The 16329-nt window shown below is 41.2% G+C and overlaps 1 protein-coding gene across 26 annotated transcripts in view; it reads left to right on the forward strand.

The window, feature by feature from the left end:
• dlg2 (discs, large homolog 2 (Drosophila)) overlaps positions 1-16329 on the forward strand; it is a 153467-nt gene that overhangs the window by 101523 nt on the left and 35615 nt on the right. For 25 of the 26 annotated variants that reach the window (XM_044042683.1, XM_044042687.1, XM_044042690.1 and 22 more), the window contains 2 exons: positions 14826-14879; positions 15704-15754. In XM_044042683.1, the coding sequence (XP_043898618.1) occupies positions 14826-14879; positions 15704-15754 (105 nt within the window). Of the gene's footprint in view, positions 1-4311; positions 5016-14825; positions 14880-15703; positions 15755-16329 lie in introns of those variants that run through there. The other variant, XM_044042703.1, reaches the window with a different exon arrangement.

Consider the following 16329-nt stretch of genomic DNA (forward strand, 5'->3'; position numbering starts at 1 on the left):
TCGGTTTAAAGGGACATCTTATTCATGTAAGTTGGATATTTTAAGCAATGCATTTGCTTAACACACCGAAGTGCCAGTTCTGCCAGCTGCAGCTTTTGGAGAGGTATAGATTCAACGGGAGTCCCATTAATTTGCTGCTTTGGTGTTAAGTAAAAACATAATGCACATTGTCGATGCCGTCAGATAAAACACAAACCAGGGCGAGGTGTCATCAGCCCACGCAGACAGGAGGAGACTAAGAGATTTCTGGGTCCATAAAAGTGTGCCCAGTGAGCTGGAGAAATGAGATGTCAGCAGAAGAATAATATCATTTACTGCAGCGTTGTGCATCCGAGGCTGGATACACTCATAAAGTCTTGTCTGGCTCTGTCTTCCATTAGGTACACCTCCACCTTTTGATAAGACAGTATGTGGAAATATTTTGTTGGTAATCGAGCTAAGGCCATAGTCTGACTAAGACAGGCAACCGGACAACTTGCCGAGTCCAAGTATATGCGCATTTATTGGCTGTGTATGTCTGACTCCACCTCCGTGGGTGGCACTGTATCCCTCTATAAGCTAGTGAATATTGAATCAGTTTCCTGTTGACCTTTATGTCACAAGAAAGCAAACAGTGAACCACTACTTCCGGGTCAAAAGCTGGGGAGGATATTTTGGTGGATATTTGGATATTTTGGTTATGAAATCGGACTATGAAATTGTCTTATTCTGACTAAAATTGGACTTTTAACATGCATGTAGGTGCACTGACTTAAAATGCTTTTAGTTGTTTTTATCTTCATCTTCATCAAATCCTAACATAGATGTCACAAAAGGTTTATTTTTACACAACTAAACTGCAATCTGAATATTTTCTCCAAGGTTTGTTCGACATATAGCCAATAGGGATAATATAAATGAAAATAACTTCCTTGCGTAACACTTTTAAAGGTTGAGTGCGTAAGAATTAGTGACATCTAATGGTGAGACTGCTGTTCTTCTCGTCACTCCCATTCCCAAGTGTAAACTTTTAGCTTCAAAATGCCAAATGCACACTCTGGCTTTTCATGCTGCGCTAAACATGATTTAGTTTGAAAATTATTAGTTGTGTTAACATTAGCTCATGTCTTAGACTAGTGCATCCATGCTGTTATTTTTTCTCCTTGATTCTGTCCCACTGAGTCAGGACAGAGCATCAGCGAACACATTTCTACGACTGCTTTGACCTTCCTTGTTCTCTGTTGATCACCCTCTGTTGCTGTGGTTACTGCTGATGATAATGGGGCCTACTCTAAACTGTCGTAGCGGTCCAAAGTAACCTCATACCGACCTTGCCTGTGGACAGATGAAGAAGAGCTGAAGAAGATGACTAAGTCGGTACAGACTAATTTATGTTATTAAATTAAATGAGAGAAATAGGTTTTATCATGGCTTATAAAATTAGTAAATGTAAAAATATAACGTTTTTATGAAACCTGAAGACCTAACATCCTGCATACCATCATCCACCAGTTAATGATATATATTTTCATCCCAGATGTCCTCACTGTGTTTCTGAAGAATAATCTGTGCCTTCAACAGTTTGAAATGTTTTGTTTCGTATTGGAGTTTAGTCTCCAGCTGGATGGTAATCATCTGCATATTAGAGTATACGTCGCTGATACTGTCACTTACCATTATTTTTGTCCAGGTTTATTTGTCACTGCAGGTAAACAGTTTCCCGTTTGCCAGCAGATCAATTTGAAATGATTAACAACATTAGCAACATTGAGTTTGTTTGTTTTTATTATTATTATTTTGTCAGTGTCATGTGTAAATTACAGTATGTGGGGAGGATGAAGCACATGACGCTGATGAGGTTTGAATGTTTCAGCCTATATACATTATTGATGAATGTCAGTAAATGTCACCGTGCACATTTTACCTTTTAAACATCGACTGTATTAAAGCTATAGTCACTAGAAAAATATAGCTCTGTAAGGTTAATTTGGGCTCTCAGTCCTGAAGCCTTCCCACCAAATGGACATGGACAAATAATGGCCTTACTGACGTATGGTCTCTTGACGTGAACTCCTGCTTCAGATACGTGCTGTGACTCAGAACGCAGCGATGCAACTGCATCCCAAGATAATGAAAGTAGACACGTAGGCAAACCTGTAAACACACACACACAAAAGAGTGAAGGAGCGACGTCAAAGAGCAACTGAGCCGAAAGCTCTCCATTTGTTGATTTGTGCATTTTTATTTTCTGACCGACCATCCATCCGACCATGTCCCCTGCTGCCCACACATTCCATCTTTCGTTGTTATGTCATACACACACACACGCGCGCATGCACGCACACACACACTCTGGCCGCCCACTGATGCTCTCTCTCCTACAAGGCCATGCTGTTCGCTGCCTCAGTCAGCGCTGATGAGGTATTGTTCTCCATCACTGACTGTTTTGTGGTTGTCGCCTCTGGTAGATGGAATGGGTAATGATAACGCACACACACACACACACACACACACACACCCACACTCAAGCGTCCCGTAACACACCATGTGATGGCAGCAGTACCGTGTTGGTGGAGAAAGACTAGGTGTGCCGTGTGTCTTTGTGTACAACAGCATGGAAAAGCTGCCATGTTTGGTGACATCATCTCCATGTGGGAAGCCATAAGGTGCAGAGGATGTGTTTGCGTGTGTGTGTCGGGCACTGTGATTACTTCACATCACAGATGATGTTGATGATAAAGCAGCTGGATGTTTTAGCAGCATTCGCTTGCAACTAGAAGCCCACTGATCTTGATTTTATTCGCACTAATGCAGTGGCTGAGGTGGAAGTCAAAACATGCAGTTTGGTGATTTAATTGGCAAGCCTCTGGTCATTTTGATACCTTTTCATTTACCAGCTGAGAAAACTGGGTTTTGTGGCTTTGATCTTAGCGGATCCTCCTCATTGTGTTTCGAGATGTAGAATTCTACTTTTCAAAATTTCAGCCATAATTCGAGATAGTGAAACAATGTTACTTGCCCCTATTAAAGCCACAAGTGCATAGGATATCAACTGTGTTGAAAAAAAAAAAAACATTATTTATGTACAACATCAAGCAGAAATACTCCACTACCCACAATCCTCAGGAGTAATGGAAATATCTCTTATTGGTGGAGCTTGCTGTAACCATGATTTTCATGGTAGTGTGGACATGCACCACTGGCCCTCATCCATCCTCCAAACTCTCTGGTGTTGGCTCCAAGCGTCACACCTCGGTACAGCGCTTCAGCAGGTGGGCACGTGAGGGAACAAGGACAAGGATAGTCAGTAATAAAACCTGCAGCCCAAGGACCTCACTACCGAAGGTAGAACCTTGAGCCTAAAGGGTGGGGCCGGTTCAGTGCACATCGGACTCCACCTTAAACAAACACCATGCACAGGCCTAAAGGTAACATACACGCTCATGGCTAACTGCTCAAGCAAATAGACAGGACAGCCTAGTGGAGAAAAGGAGAAGGTGAAAGGCCAGAGGGACTATGTCAAGTCACACTGAGGCAACACCAACGAGACGGCTGCAAACTGAGTGTGACTGAAAACACAAAGAAGTGCACCACTGAAAAGTTTATTCTACTGCTCACAAAACCCCAGGTGTTCAGCAGTTTGATGAGGTAAATGCATCGTGCCCCAGTGCTGATGCTGTATACATACTAATGCTCCCTCAGTCAGGTGTGTTTTCGGATGAACACAGCGTACAAATAATGTTAGATTGTTTTGTCCACAAAGACCAAATGGAGACAGATAAATACACGAAAAAAAAAGTTACACACTACAGTGTTGCATCGGTGCTATAGTAGCTATAGGAGCACTGCAGGTTTCAAAGCTGCACATAATGCACAACATTATGTGGCAATGATACATACAGTGTACCAGCTGCTGTGTTATAAGAAGCGCGTTGAGGGATTCAGTCAAAATGAGAAGTTAATGCAACGACCCCGTCCTCCCCAAAAAATGACATACTTCAAGCTCTTGTTGAAGGATTTTATTCGCCACAGTTTTCCCAAAGAGTGGTTTAAGTATCAAACAGAGATTCCTGGCTCTCAGTTCCAGACTCTGCTGCTGCAGCACGAGTCTAGGGATTTGCCTCCATCTCCCAGCAGCAGTAACCAGCTCTGTTTCTGCCTGGAGATGCGGATGCTGTCAAGAAGTTGATTCATTTATTGACACTGGGCTGGCAGCCAACACACTACTCTCCCCCATTCTTCCTCCCTGTCTCCTGCTCTTCTTATCTACCTCTCTCATTCTCTCTTCTTTCCCCCCTCCCCCCCCCACCTCTCTCACCCCAAGTCCTCTCTCACTCAGCGCTGCCCTTTCCCTCCCTCTTGCTCAATTTCACTTCCATCCACTATCTCCCCCTCTCTCGCTTTCTCTTCCCTCTTACTCCCTCCCCTTTCTCTCTCTCTCACTCTCTCTCTCTCATTTATCGTTCTCCTGCTCCAGGAGCTCTGACACACAGTCACACACAAGCACACACTCACACACCCTCTGTGTGCCGTACAGCTACAGAAGCAAGCCACTTGGTTCATTCATCATTCATTTTTGTTTGAGTGAGCAACTCATACATCAGGCAGGAGCGCCGTGTGTGTGTGTGTGTGTTTGATGAGGAACAAAAACGGGAGTGAGAGACAAAAGTACTGAAGTGAGCAGAGGGTTAGCGTTGAGTGGCATCACCATGACTCTTTACCTGAGCAAACAGCAGAGCTGCTTTGCGGACCTGGACGGAAGAGGAGGCTGTGGGGAGGTGCCTTGCTCCCTCAGCTGGCATCATCAGCACCCCAACAGTCACCGCCAGCACCAGGCGAGCCAGCGCTATCATTACGGATGTGTCCCTGGCGGGGCCACCCTCCCACGGAAGGGGGGTCGAATGGCGGCCTGCCATTTGGACAGCATGTCCTCCAGGAGTCCAAGCCGCTTGGCAGCGGTGAGAGCTAAGGGGGGGAGCTGTGACCTGTGGCCCCCTGAGTGTGGCTGCACCCACAGCTGGCAGGAGCCCTATCAGGTAAAAATGATGCTGTTCACACAGCTGCAGGACACATCTGGACTCTGTGAATTTGGGCCAATTTATGATGGGAAATGTTGTTGTTGGCTCTGATTTTGATCACGGAAACAAACCTTGTACTTACACTTGGTGTTTTGTAGTACTGACTTCTGTCATTTTCTCACTCAGCTGTTTGGAAGGAGACTTTTGAGAATGGTTCAAACTTAAGATTCTTTGTTTTCCAGTTGTGCATCTGGGTAAACACGGTTTATTGTGTTATTGTCAGGCTTATGTGGTGTAGTTCCCTGTGGAAGGTGATCTGGATGCTGGCAGAACTTCTTGTTCAGGCTTGATAAGAGACTTTAGAAGTGTTTTACTGCCTTAAAGACCCCGATCATGGTCTCCTACATCATATATTTACTTCTTAAGTGTTCGAACTAAGCACTTTTATTATGCAGGATTCTTAAATCTATATTTCATATCCAGATGACGGTTATCTTTAGTTTGTGGCAACTAACTTGACCTGGTGACCTAAAGCAATGGTTCTCAGTTGGGTGTCTGTGGACCCCTGGGAGTCTGTGGCAAAATGCCATGGGGTTGTATTTACGTAATATTTTTTATTTATTTGTTTTTTTTTATTTGTCTGGCTGTCTCTCTCGCAGACAGTAGGCATCGGTGGTTAAACTTGTCGTTGTGAAGGCCTCGTGAAGTCTTTCCATACTTAAAATTATATACGATGGAGAAAAAAAGTCAGTGACATGTGTCTCATTAGTGTGTGCACGTAGCCTCGGGAGCCGTGCTAACTACATTATTTTAGTTTTAAAAATGTCTCATGTACCGCTCCAGAATGGCCTGACATACACGCCGCTGTTGTTTTGTGTTTTTTAAGCCCCCCCAAAATAGAAAGGTTTGGAAACACTGCTGCTTGTTTTTTTAGTTTGAAAAATCTGGGGCAGTGCTTTACTGGCAGAAATGGAGACTGCACTGTATGTGAGAAAACATTGACATCTACTTCATTATCGGGTTCTCATTCAGTCAGTCAGTCATGAATGAAATGTGCTTTTAACACAGTTTGAGTTTCACCTTGTCATCCATTTTGTAAAAGATTATATTTCTCATTTTGTGCAGCTGACTTCTTCTTCTAAAGCCATAACAGCTTCCTGAAAAGCTGCTGGCTACATTTTAGTTTTGAAAGTTGTGTAGCAGCATGTTCGTGTGGACGGGCAGAAACAGAAACATTCACTTTCTGAAAGGTGCTTGTCCGGTGTGAGTTGACTCTCAGCTGTGAATGAAATGTGCTCTCAGTTTCAGTCTCAATGCCATTGTCAGTCTCATAAATATAAATGCCCCCGCATATTCTTTTCACGACTGTTAATTCTCATTTTCTAAAAGCCTGTTTACACCAGCGCACGCATGTCCAGTGTACATGAATGTCTCTCAGGTCTGGTTGGTATCAGTTGGTCATCCGACTGTGTGTCGTACCACATTTGTTCTTGTTTAAGCAGCGCGTTATCATCGCAGCTCAATAAAGTCGTGTCCCCAGACGAGCGTTAACGGCAGCGCGATGAGTGATCGCTCAGCGTTAACCTTTAAGAAATATACTGCAAAAGTAAATCTTGACTTGTCTTTTTAATTGCCGGGGTGAGTCGCTTTTGTGCGACTGTAGCAGGAGTGAAATTGCCTCAGGCAAGGCCAGTGGGGTGTAATGGGAGGGCCATCCATCATGTAACCGAGGCAAATGCAAGGCAGGGAAATTGCACAGGGGGCAGCAATCGGCAGCACCAGTGCTCTCCCCGTTGCCCTGCTTTAGAAATGTTGAAAGCTGACATGGACATGTAGTGGGAGGGAAAACGCTTTCATACCAAAGTCGGTGTAAATGCATGTTTTAAATAGTAGTGTGAAATTAAATGTCAAAATCACATTTGATAAGACTGAACATGGCTTTCCTTTCACTTCTTGAATCATAACTAATGCAAAACTATTCGTTATACTTTCCTTCCCTTCACTTGGAAGAGATAAATCATTCATTGTGCACAATTAGACCCAGAAGAACACGTTAATATTATCTGTACTGATCAGTTATGGACGGATGACCTTCCTCGTTCAACTTGATTTCAGTCCCATTTTAGTCTCCTCTCCTCTCCACTCCTGCAGAGCTTATCTTTTCATTTCCATCACACGCCTCCATCATCCACCCCCCCCCATACTTCTAAAGCAAGCGTCCACATCCTACTTTGTGTTGTTGACTATTTTTACACGAGACGCTGGTGAATTATTGATACAAAGCCGCTGTTTTCTTGAGCCACTTTACGCAGAGGTGCCGCTGAATTATTGAGCAAAACTCGACGTGAGCGCAAGACTGCTGAAAAAGTAAAGTACAGGCAATCCCCCCCCCACTGTGCCAGCGAAAGTATCCCGTGTCGCATGGTTTCTTTGCAGTAGAGTTTCTTCATATAAATATATGAGTTACGGCGTAGTCGTGCTGCAGCTGATGGGTGTGATCTTAGTCTGAATTCTTTAAGAAAAGACTAAACACAACATTGTAGCAAACCGAGGTTCAAAAAGGGGCCAGTCTCCATGTGTGTGTTTACTGAATAATTATGCATGAGGAAGTCGACATGAAGGAAAGCATCTGGTCCGAGAGCATCAGCCAGCTGTCACATTCAGTACAGATCTCTCAACTCGGCCTGTACATTTGACTATAGGACACTGAACTGTGAGCGTTCACTGGCAGAACTGTTCATAACATTTCGTCGTCACTGTATAATACTCTGAAATTGAATTCACTTCATCGTCATCTATATTATTATCACTACGCACACACTGATATCTGCTGTGTTGATTCAAATATGGCTTAAAAATGTAAAACCAAGAATTTCGGTGGGTGGGGAGTTTATTTTATTAATTTTATTGTGAAATCAAGTGGTTACGAGACAGGTGTAGACAGGTCAAACAGGACAGGGCAATATAGAGATGCTATATCATAAATCCTGGCTTCTATATGGGTGTACAGTGGTGATGAATGTACGGCAAATGGAGAGGGGACAAACCAGTAGATAAATAAATAATATTGATGTCATGGAGGGGTAAGAGGACAGGGGTCAGCATGGGGGGTAAGAGGACAGATAAAGATTTACAGTGTCTATGTATCAATACATACCCATATACACATAAATACAGTTTAATGTATGTAGTGTGATACTTAATTGTGCAGTATGCAGTCAAATAATAATAATGATGATTATATATTTAATTCCTCACAGAGATTTGTGTGTTTACACAACTAGCGCTGTCTGCTTCGAAGCTTGAGGCGGGGTAGCAAGCGGAGTGCATGCTGGGAGTTGTTGTCATTCATCTACATGCCAAAAAAAATTTTTCCTGCCTTTCTCGGCCAAAAAGGACACTTGCTTCAAATATTATGTCACATTTCTACTACATAGATGACCCAGTTTTAATAGACATTGATCTTTCCAATGGTGAAATATGCCTTTAATAAGTTGTGAATGTGTTTGTGCATTGGAGGGTGAAGGGAAAATGGCTTATCTAAATCAATCTAAAACAATTTGTGCTTTACTGTGAAGCAGCTACTTTTATGTTTTACCGTTCCATGAAAGACTCTCAGCATATCATACACAGAGTTGTAACGCTGCTGCTGCTGCTGCTGCTGCACCACTGGTTTAATGTGCTGTTTTGGGGCATTTGGTCACATGGTGATGTTTAGGAAGCATGAAGAAGAAGAAGACAAATGAGTCTAAAGTGCGGCTAAGCGTGCGATTTATGTGCTCAGTTGAGCGGCCATTCCTTCCCCGTGGTCTGTGTGTGTTTGCATACATGTGGATTTATTTATACGGCAGCAGTGTCCAAGTTATGAGCTATGGAGCATAATTCTGTGGAGTGCATCAATCTTTTATGTTTTAATTTGATACATTATCACTATACTGTATGTCAATTCAGTATGTGTTTATTGCATATTAGGGTTATTATAGTACATAATCCTTTTTGGTTCATATTAAGTGTATTTATTTTTTCCCTGCCGGCAATTTTGAAAGCGTAAACATAACATATGTTGTGTAGTTAATTGGGTTTGAGTTTGTTCATCTAAGTCACATATGTCAGAGTCAAGGCCCGTGGACCGGATCCGGCCTGTGAATGAGTTATCTCTGGCCCGCGGGATGACATTTAATTACTATTAAAACCGGCCCGCAGTATTATGTGCCCGCAGCACCATAATACTACAAATCCCAAGATGCACTGCGAGTGCATTGGCGCGTACCAAGTGATCCCACGTCTTCTCTTCATGAGCAGCAGCACAGTCACAGTGTCAGTGAGCGCTGCTGAGTTTGCTCGTTTCATCCCCGACACAATGCCTGAGCTGCGTACCCAAGTTGCTTGCACGCTATCTATGTTTGGCAGCACATACCTGTGTGAACAACTGTTTTCTTACTGATGAACACCTGATCTCAATCCTGAGGATTTCCTCAGTTCAGAGCCTGACGGCAAACATCAATGAACTTGTACTCAAGATGAGACACCAAGTATCGAGCTCAGACTCAGACAAGTGAGCAGAAAGGACTTTCACCTGATATTTCTTTGAAGGGAATTATTATTATTATTTTTTTATTAATTATTAAGTTTGCACTAACCTTTCTAATCCATTGGTGAGGATCAGAGCTGCACAATGATTTGTTAATGCATGCTGGGTTTTTTTGCATTTATCTTGCCATTGAGCTTTGAAGAAAAATGACGTTTTGCTGTTTACCTGTTAAAAAAAAGAAGAAGAAAAAACGTTAAAAAAATTTTACTGAAAGAGCCTTGAGAAAATATTGCAACTGATTTTATTTATGTTTTGCTTAATTTAATTTAATGATTAATGTTAAGTGCAATATAGGCTGTGTTATTGGTATTGGTTCAATATGTGCAATAATTGCGAGTTTTAATAAACATTGAACCAGCCCGGCCCTCCACTTGCACCATTTTTTTTTATGTAATGTAATGTCATTTTTTTTTATTTTGGCCCCCCGTGTATTTGACTTTGACATGACTGATCTAAGTGAATCAAACCTCTCGTCTTTTATTGGGTTTTTTAATTTTGCTCATGTTTTTCCTCACCTGGACACACTAACTGCATCCAATCTCAGCAGTATGATGCACATCATTGTTATTAATATTTCCATGTCCTAACACATTTTTAAGATGGCATCTACTCCATATTACAAAAAACTAGCACTAAAACTAATAAAAAAAAACAGCAAACCCACTCTTAATCCTAATTAAAACTAACTAAAGCGATTATAACCTTATTGTATGTATAAACGTGTGTATGTGTGTGTACATATCCGTTTTCTTTTATACTTGCGCACACATGAACTCTAAGTATACATATACATTATCACATGTACGTATATGCTGTATGTGTGTGTGTGTTCTGTATTTAAACACAGCAACACATTCACACAACAACCTAATTTATTCTGATTTAACGTGACTGTGTGACTACACTACACAGAACCACTGTATCCTCTTGTATATGAAAGGTTGTGCTCTCTTCACTGTGGTGCTGCTTGTGAGGTGAACACGCGTTTCCACCCCGCTGACCCGTGTGACTGTTGCAGAGATGACAGTCAGTGGTCAGCAGAGAGAGAGCGAGAGAATCTACTGACAGAAATATGATTAATGACACACTTTCCTGATCTACAATCACATTAGTTGAGCTCCCTGCTCTCCAGCACAGTGAAGAGAAATTTGCTCTACAGTACGAGAGCCAATTTGTTTCTTTCTCTGTGAGTGAGCGAGCGAGCGAGTGTCCATCTGCAAGAGCTTTAAGAGACATGAGAAGTAGCGTACTGTATTATTTGATGTATGTGACAGGAGGCCACTTGCTGCTATTTCGTGTTGATTGAAGTCAGAATTGGCGTAATTTTTTGTGCTTCGTGCCATATCTGCTCTCTCGCTCCCTCTCTCCCTCTCAGAGAACGAATGGCTCTGCAATCATTCACTCGATTAGTGTCCGTGCACAGCAAGTCATCATTCCTCTCCCAACACTCTTTCTTTTTTAATCTGGCTCTACAGTCAAACTCCCGATGTTTCTCCTCCTGTTAAATTCACAAGCCAGTCTGTCTCAGATGAGAGAGGAGGAGTCTCTGGTGTTTGGATTGGTTTAATAATTCACACCAATGGAAAAGCTTCAGGATTAAGATGAGAGGTGGTGATTACTCGCGTCAACTCACATATCATCCGGACATGTTAAATCTTTGAGATGTTTCCATGTAGCTGCAAGAAATCTTTTTCTTTTCTTTTTTTTCTAAAATAGAATAGAATAGAATTTAGAATCTTAATATTATAAGTTTCTTTTATTGTATCCACAGGGTAAAGTAGCATGAGATAATGACAGACCTTAAACAAAATGAGGGAAACCTTTTGTGGAACGAAATTCAAACATAATAGTAATAAGTTCACATTGTGTTCTGTCACGGTCACTTAAAAATTGATTAGTTAAGTGTTATCCCAGTCTGGTATAGTAGTAATCTTTTTGTTGTTGCCGTTGTTTTCACTGATTATTCATGAGAGCGCACACTCGGATAGATTCGGTCTAATCTTGAAAACATGCTGATGGAATAATTTCCGTGCGAGGAACACTCCATTATTCATGTGCCTTGAAAAGATGATAATTGTGGCAATTAACCTTTAGATTGTGTAGATGATTCTTGCTGGTGATGCTGCTATAGACTTCCTCAATACCTTTTCCGCCGTTCTAATTGTTCAATTTCTTTTGAATTACAGTTTTTACTTTTTTTATTTAGTTTTTTTCTACATATTTTATCGTAGAGGCTCATTTCTTTGATCACGTTGTTGATTCATTTCCTTTGCCTTCAGCCATAACTTGTAAACTACCTGTCTGTATGCCTGTGTATTTTTTACGCTGCTAAAACGACACTAGTGCCTCCAGGCATGGACTCCACAAGACCTCTGCAGCTGTCATGTGACATCAGGCACCAAGACGTTAACATTAGATCCTGTGGGAAGTCCTGGGTCACACTCGTTTTTTCTCAGCTAATGCAGCGTAGTGTTTTTGCGATCTCGGGTAATTTTGAGTTCAGCTCAGCACCTTGAATATAATTATCAGGTTTTTTAAAATCCTTAGTGAACAGTGTTTCTGTTCCTGCTAAAAAGGCTGTTGTCCTGTTCTTAAACAGCGCGTTAGTAAATGGTACATGACACTGTATCGTCTACACCCACTACATATGTTGTTCACCAGCTTGCTTTCTTCCTATTCCTATTGTGCATTATGGTTGTACGCAGGTAAATGATGTGCATTCACCAGGCCAGTCAACAACCTTTGCTGAATTGTTGATGAAACATCTGGTGCAAGGTGCAACATGGTTTATGACATTTAAGCAAATACTTTGTGCTGCGTTTGTGTCAGAAACACATGTAAAATAATGAAAATGATTCTATATTTGGTGTTTGTAAATGTAGATTAGGGCAGTGGCACCATGGACTCAGTTATAAGGAAGGAAAAGAACATTTAAACATACTCGTAAAGTGTTGGCCAATCATCACTGATAATAGTTCAAATGAAAAAGTGATAATTTATTTAAAAAAATATGTAATTTTAAATGAAAGCAAAGCTAAATGCTTGTCTTCAGTGGTGACATTATTGGCTATTTTAATAAAAATGATAAATTCTGTCCATAAAATTGAGACTATGCTCATAGTCTGAGGACATAACTGCACTTATGGCTGATTTCTCAACCACCACTCATTTATTAACCATGAATGAATGAATAATGTTGTAGAGAAAGAAAGTTGTGATGACGATGTCAGTGGACGGGGTGAGTTTCTTGCTGATGACTTTTAGTGTGCTGTCGCTGGACTGATGACATGCAGACATTTCATCTTTTATAACATATCATATCAGTACACAGCAGATACAGTGTGTGTCTGTGTGCGTGTTTATTAGGGATGGTCAAAATCACTGGATCGGATATCGATTAGATCGCATGATTGTTGTTGAGAATGCATTACACGTCACTTTGAGTACTTTTTTTTAAAAGAATACTTTCTACTTTTACTTATAGTATATTTTTCAAGTAAAAAATTTTAATAGAAATCAGCAAAGGCATTTTAGCTGAGCCAAGTTTGGGCTGTTCATTTCTTCTTTGTAGAAAGTTGGAGAATTGTGTCTAAATGACTCCGCACAAATGTGTTGCTACATAAATGCTGCATAAATTGTCTAAAGTGACTGTATTGGACTAATATTGGTATCGGTATCAGTAGATTCACACAAAAAAAATGTATGATATTGCAACATATAGACACATTTTTATTCTAGGAATTGTGACAGGATTAGATTACTTTATTTTGACTTAAAAGGTCCAGCAAATGTCGCTTTATTTCATGTACAATCACAATAAAAGCTATACTATTCTAAAACAAGTATGATATTTCATTCCTGTTTATTCTAATAGTACACAGGTGAGGGTACAACGTTTTGTTATTGCCCTCGATTGGGTTGTATTCATGTCATTTAGACCAGGTCAAATGGCATTTTCCAAATTGTTCTCTCAGTGGATCCGTGAACACCATGTTTCGAAGTGAGTCATGTGCATCAGCCTCGTTATTGATGGACTGCAATCTGAACTGCTGTTCCTCTAATGTTCAGTCACACTGTGGCTACAGTTCAGAGTTCCTCTCTTGGGATTCAACCATCTGCTCACTTTCAGCAGGACAAAGTATAATCAGAGTGTGTGTGTGTGTGTGTGTGTGTGTGTGTGTGTGTGTGTGTGTGTGTGTGTGTGTGTGTGAGATGTGCCATTTGTTGTTTCATGCTGCATAAATTTATGACAGCAATAATATTATCTGAGTGCAGGTTGAGCTTCCAATATACAATACGGAACAGAGAGAGCGGCAGTCGAGCCATCACGGGTAAAGCTGCAGCTTGGTCTTCTAAATTATATTGCGGTTTTAGTTTATTTCAAGCCATGGAGAACATTGTAGAAACGCATTCTGTACAGAAAGAAAATGTTTTGGTTTTTTTGCATTTTGAGACCAAATGTCAGAAGATTGTTGTAACTGTGAGAGGACATTGTTCTTCTGTGCATTGTGTTTGTTTGTTTGTTTGTTTGTTTGTTTTTAGAGCTTGTAACCACACGTACTGTGTCTGAATGTGGTTTGCAGAAACACTATGGCAACATATGATCTCTGTATCTGGGTTGAAGAGGTGTTGAGTAGGATTTGTGAGGTTTGGTGAGAGGGGGAGATATGATCCCATCAAAAAAAGCCCATTAATATGTAGATCAGATGGTGGATGCAAGATTATTACCTTGACTTCCATAGCGTTTTCCTTCATTATCAACAGTGTCTCTGTAAATAATCGCTTTATAAAAAGCACTAATGAACAGGTAAACATTATTGTGAATTTTTCCTGTTAGCGCAGGTATTTTTGAGTTGTTTTTTCCACGCTTTCATCGCACACAGGAGCACAATTCCACACCCTGCACGAATCCGTTGTTGCAATCACAATACTCCGTGCCGTGTCTTTGCTATCAGGGCAAAAGAGGTGTCACATTTACACGTCGGAACAATACAAACTAACCACCTCCACTCATTTACTGCCCGTGTTCTCGTCCCGCGCTCTTGTTAAGCCCATTCAGCTATAATAACGCCATCCGAGTGCTGAATGCACAAAAGGGAGCGGAGTATTTATGGTGCCGTGCAGCAAATGGAAGTCTGTTAAATTGTTGATGATACAGAGATGCACAAGCTTCTGAAAGTAGGACAATGATGGGTCTCACTCTTTTTTTCCCCTCTCTCTCTCTGTCTCTCTTACAGGCCAGTCCTGCTCCGATAATCGTCAACACGGACACTCTGGAGTCAGTTCCTTATGTGAGTTTAAATTTTTGTGTATTTCCAGCAGTAGATCAAAACATCCAGCAGATGTAAAGCATAACAGCACATTTATAAATTAAAGAATGAGTCCTTTATGCTCGACGACTACGTCAATTGTGCAACTTAATCTTAATCAAAACAAATGAGGTCATCGTGCTGAATGATTGAATAAAAGACGAGCACACTGTACAGTAAGACCCTCTAGAGCTTCATCCTGAACTCTTTTCACAGTCGTTTACATCAGCAGCAAATTAAACTTTGGTGCAAAGTAAAAGTTGCAAGACTAACAAATGATCCACATTTCCGTGAATATACTCACGATTACACGTGTCAGAGCTTCGTCCGCAGACTGACGAGCCGAGATTATATCACACGTAACATCAGATAAACCCTGTTTATGCACTGTTCTGTTCCTGCTGGTGCTAATTTAGTCTTTAGGCCCTGATTGCTTCCGTGAGCTCTGATAATAATTTCTGATGCTGCCGAAAAAACGATGCTCTGCTGGGAATATGACGCGCGACATCACATAAACTTCCTGCGTGGATGCATAATGATGGAGGTAATTAATCATCTCGGTAAGATATAGAATGAGACCAACCGCTCTGTAACTAATCTCCATATTGCAGGAAAATAACTAATGGTAATGAACTGTCACTTGAAAACTGTTTCCCATTTAACACAGAAAGCACCTGTCACCTCCGTATTTTAATAGCATCGTCCTTTTATGAGTCTAATTGAACAGAGTTATTCATCAGCACTGGCGTGAGTGTTTGACACAAGTGACTTTTGTCTCTTAATTGTATTTTTCTGTGTTTCTTCAGGTCAATGGCACAGAAATTGAATACGAGTTTGAGGAGATCACTTTAGAGCGGGTGAGTACCTCTGATCTGACAGCTGTGTTTAATCCTCAGAGCATCTTCTGTACGAGAACCTGTCAACAGTAGAGCCGCGATGGTAAAACACGGTGAAACATTCCTGCTGCTTCACCAACAGTTCTGCCCTCAGTGTTTTACTCAGACTCACTCACTTCTCTACAACACGTTATTCATCCAGTTACAACAATTCAGATACTTGGATATAAAGTTCAAAGATCTTTACAACTAGATTTCAAGGTTATATTTGTAAAATATGTACAACAGTCACTGCAGTCCTTACTCAAAACATTGCACATTTCTCAAACATGGAGGAAGCTGTACTTGAATTAGGTCACAGTTAGACAAACAACCATCCACCCTCATACTCACACCTATAGTCCAATTTGCCCAATACCCACATCTGCATGTTTTTGGACAGTGGGAGGAAACTGGAGAACTCCATGCAGAAAGGCCCTTATTCCGACCAGGTTTGCAAAGTCGGGACTTCTTGCTGAGAAGGCAACAGTGCTAACCACTACCATTCTATACATTTATTACATATAGACCCTTTTTGCAGCTCACTATATTTGAAC

This window comes from Solea senegalensis, linkage group LG13, assembly GCF_019176455.1.
Source record: "Solea senegalensis isolate Sse05_10M linkage group LG13, IFAPA_SoseM_1, whole genome shotgun sequence".
Classification (NCBI taxonomy): Eukaryota; Metazoa; Chordata; class Actinopteri; order Pleuronectiformes; family Soleidae; genus Solea; species Solea senegalensis.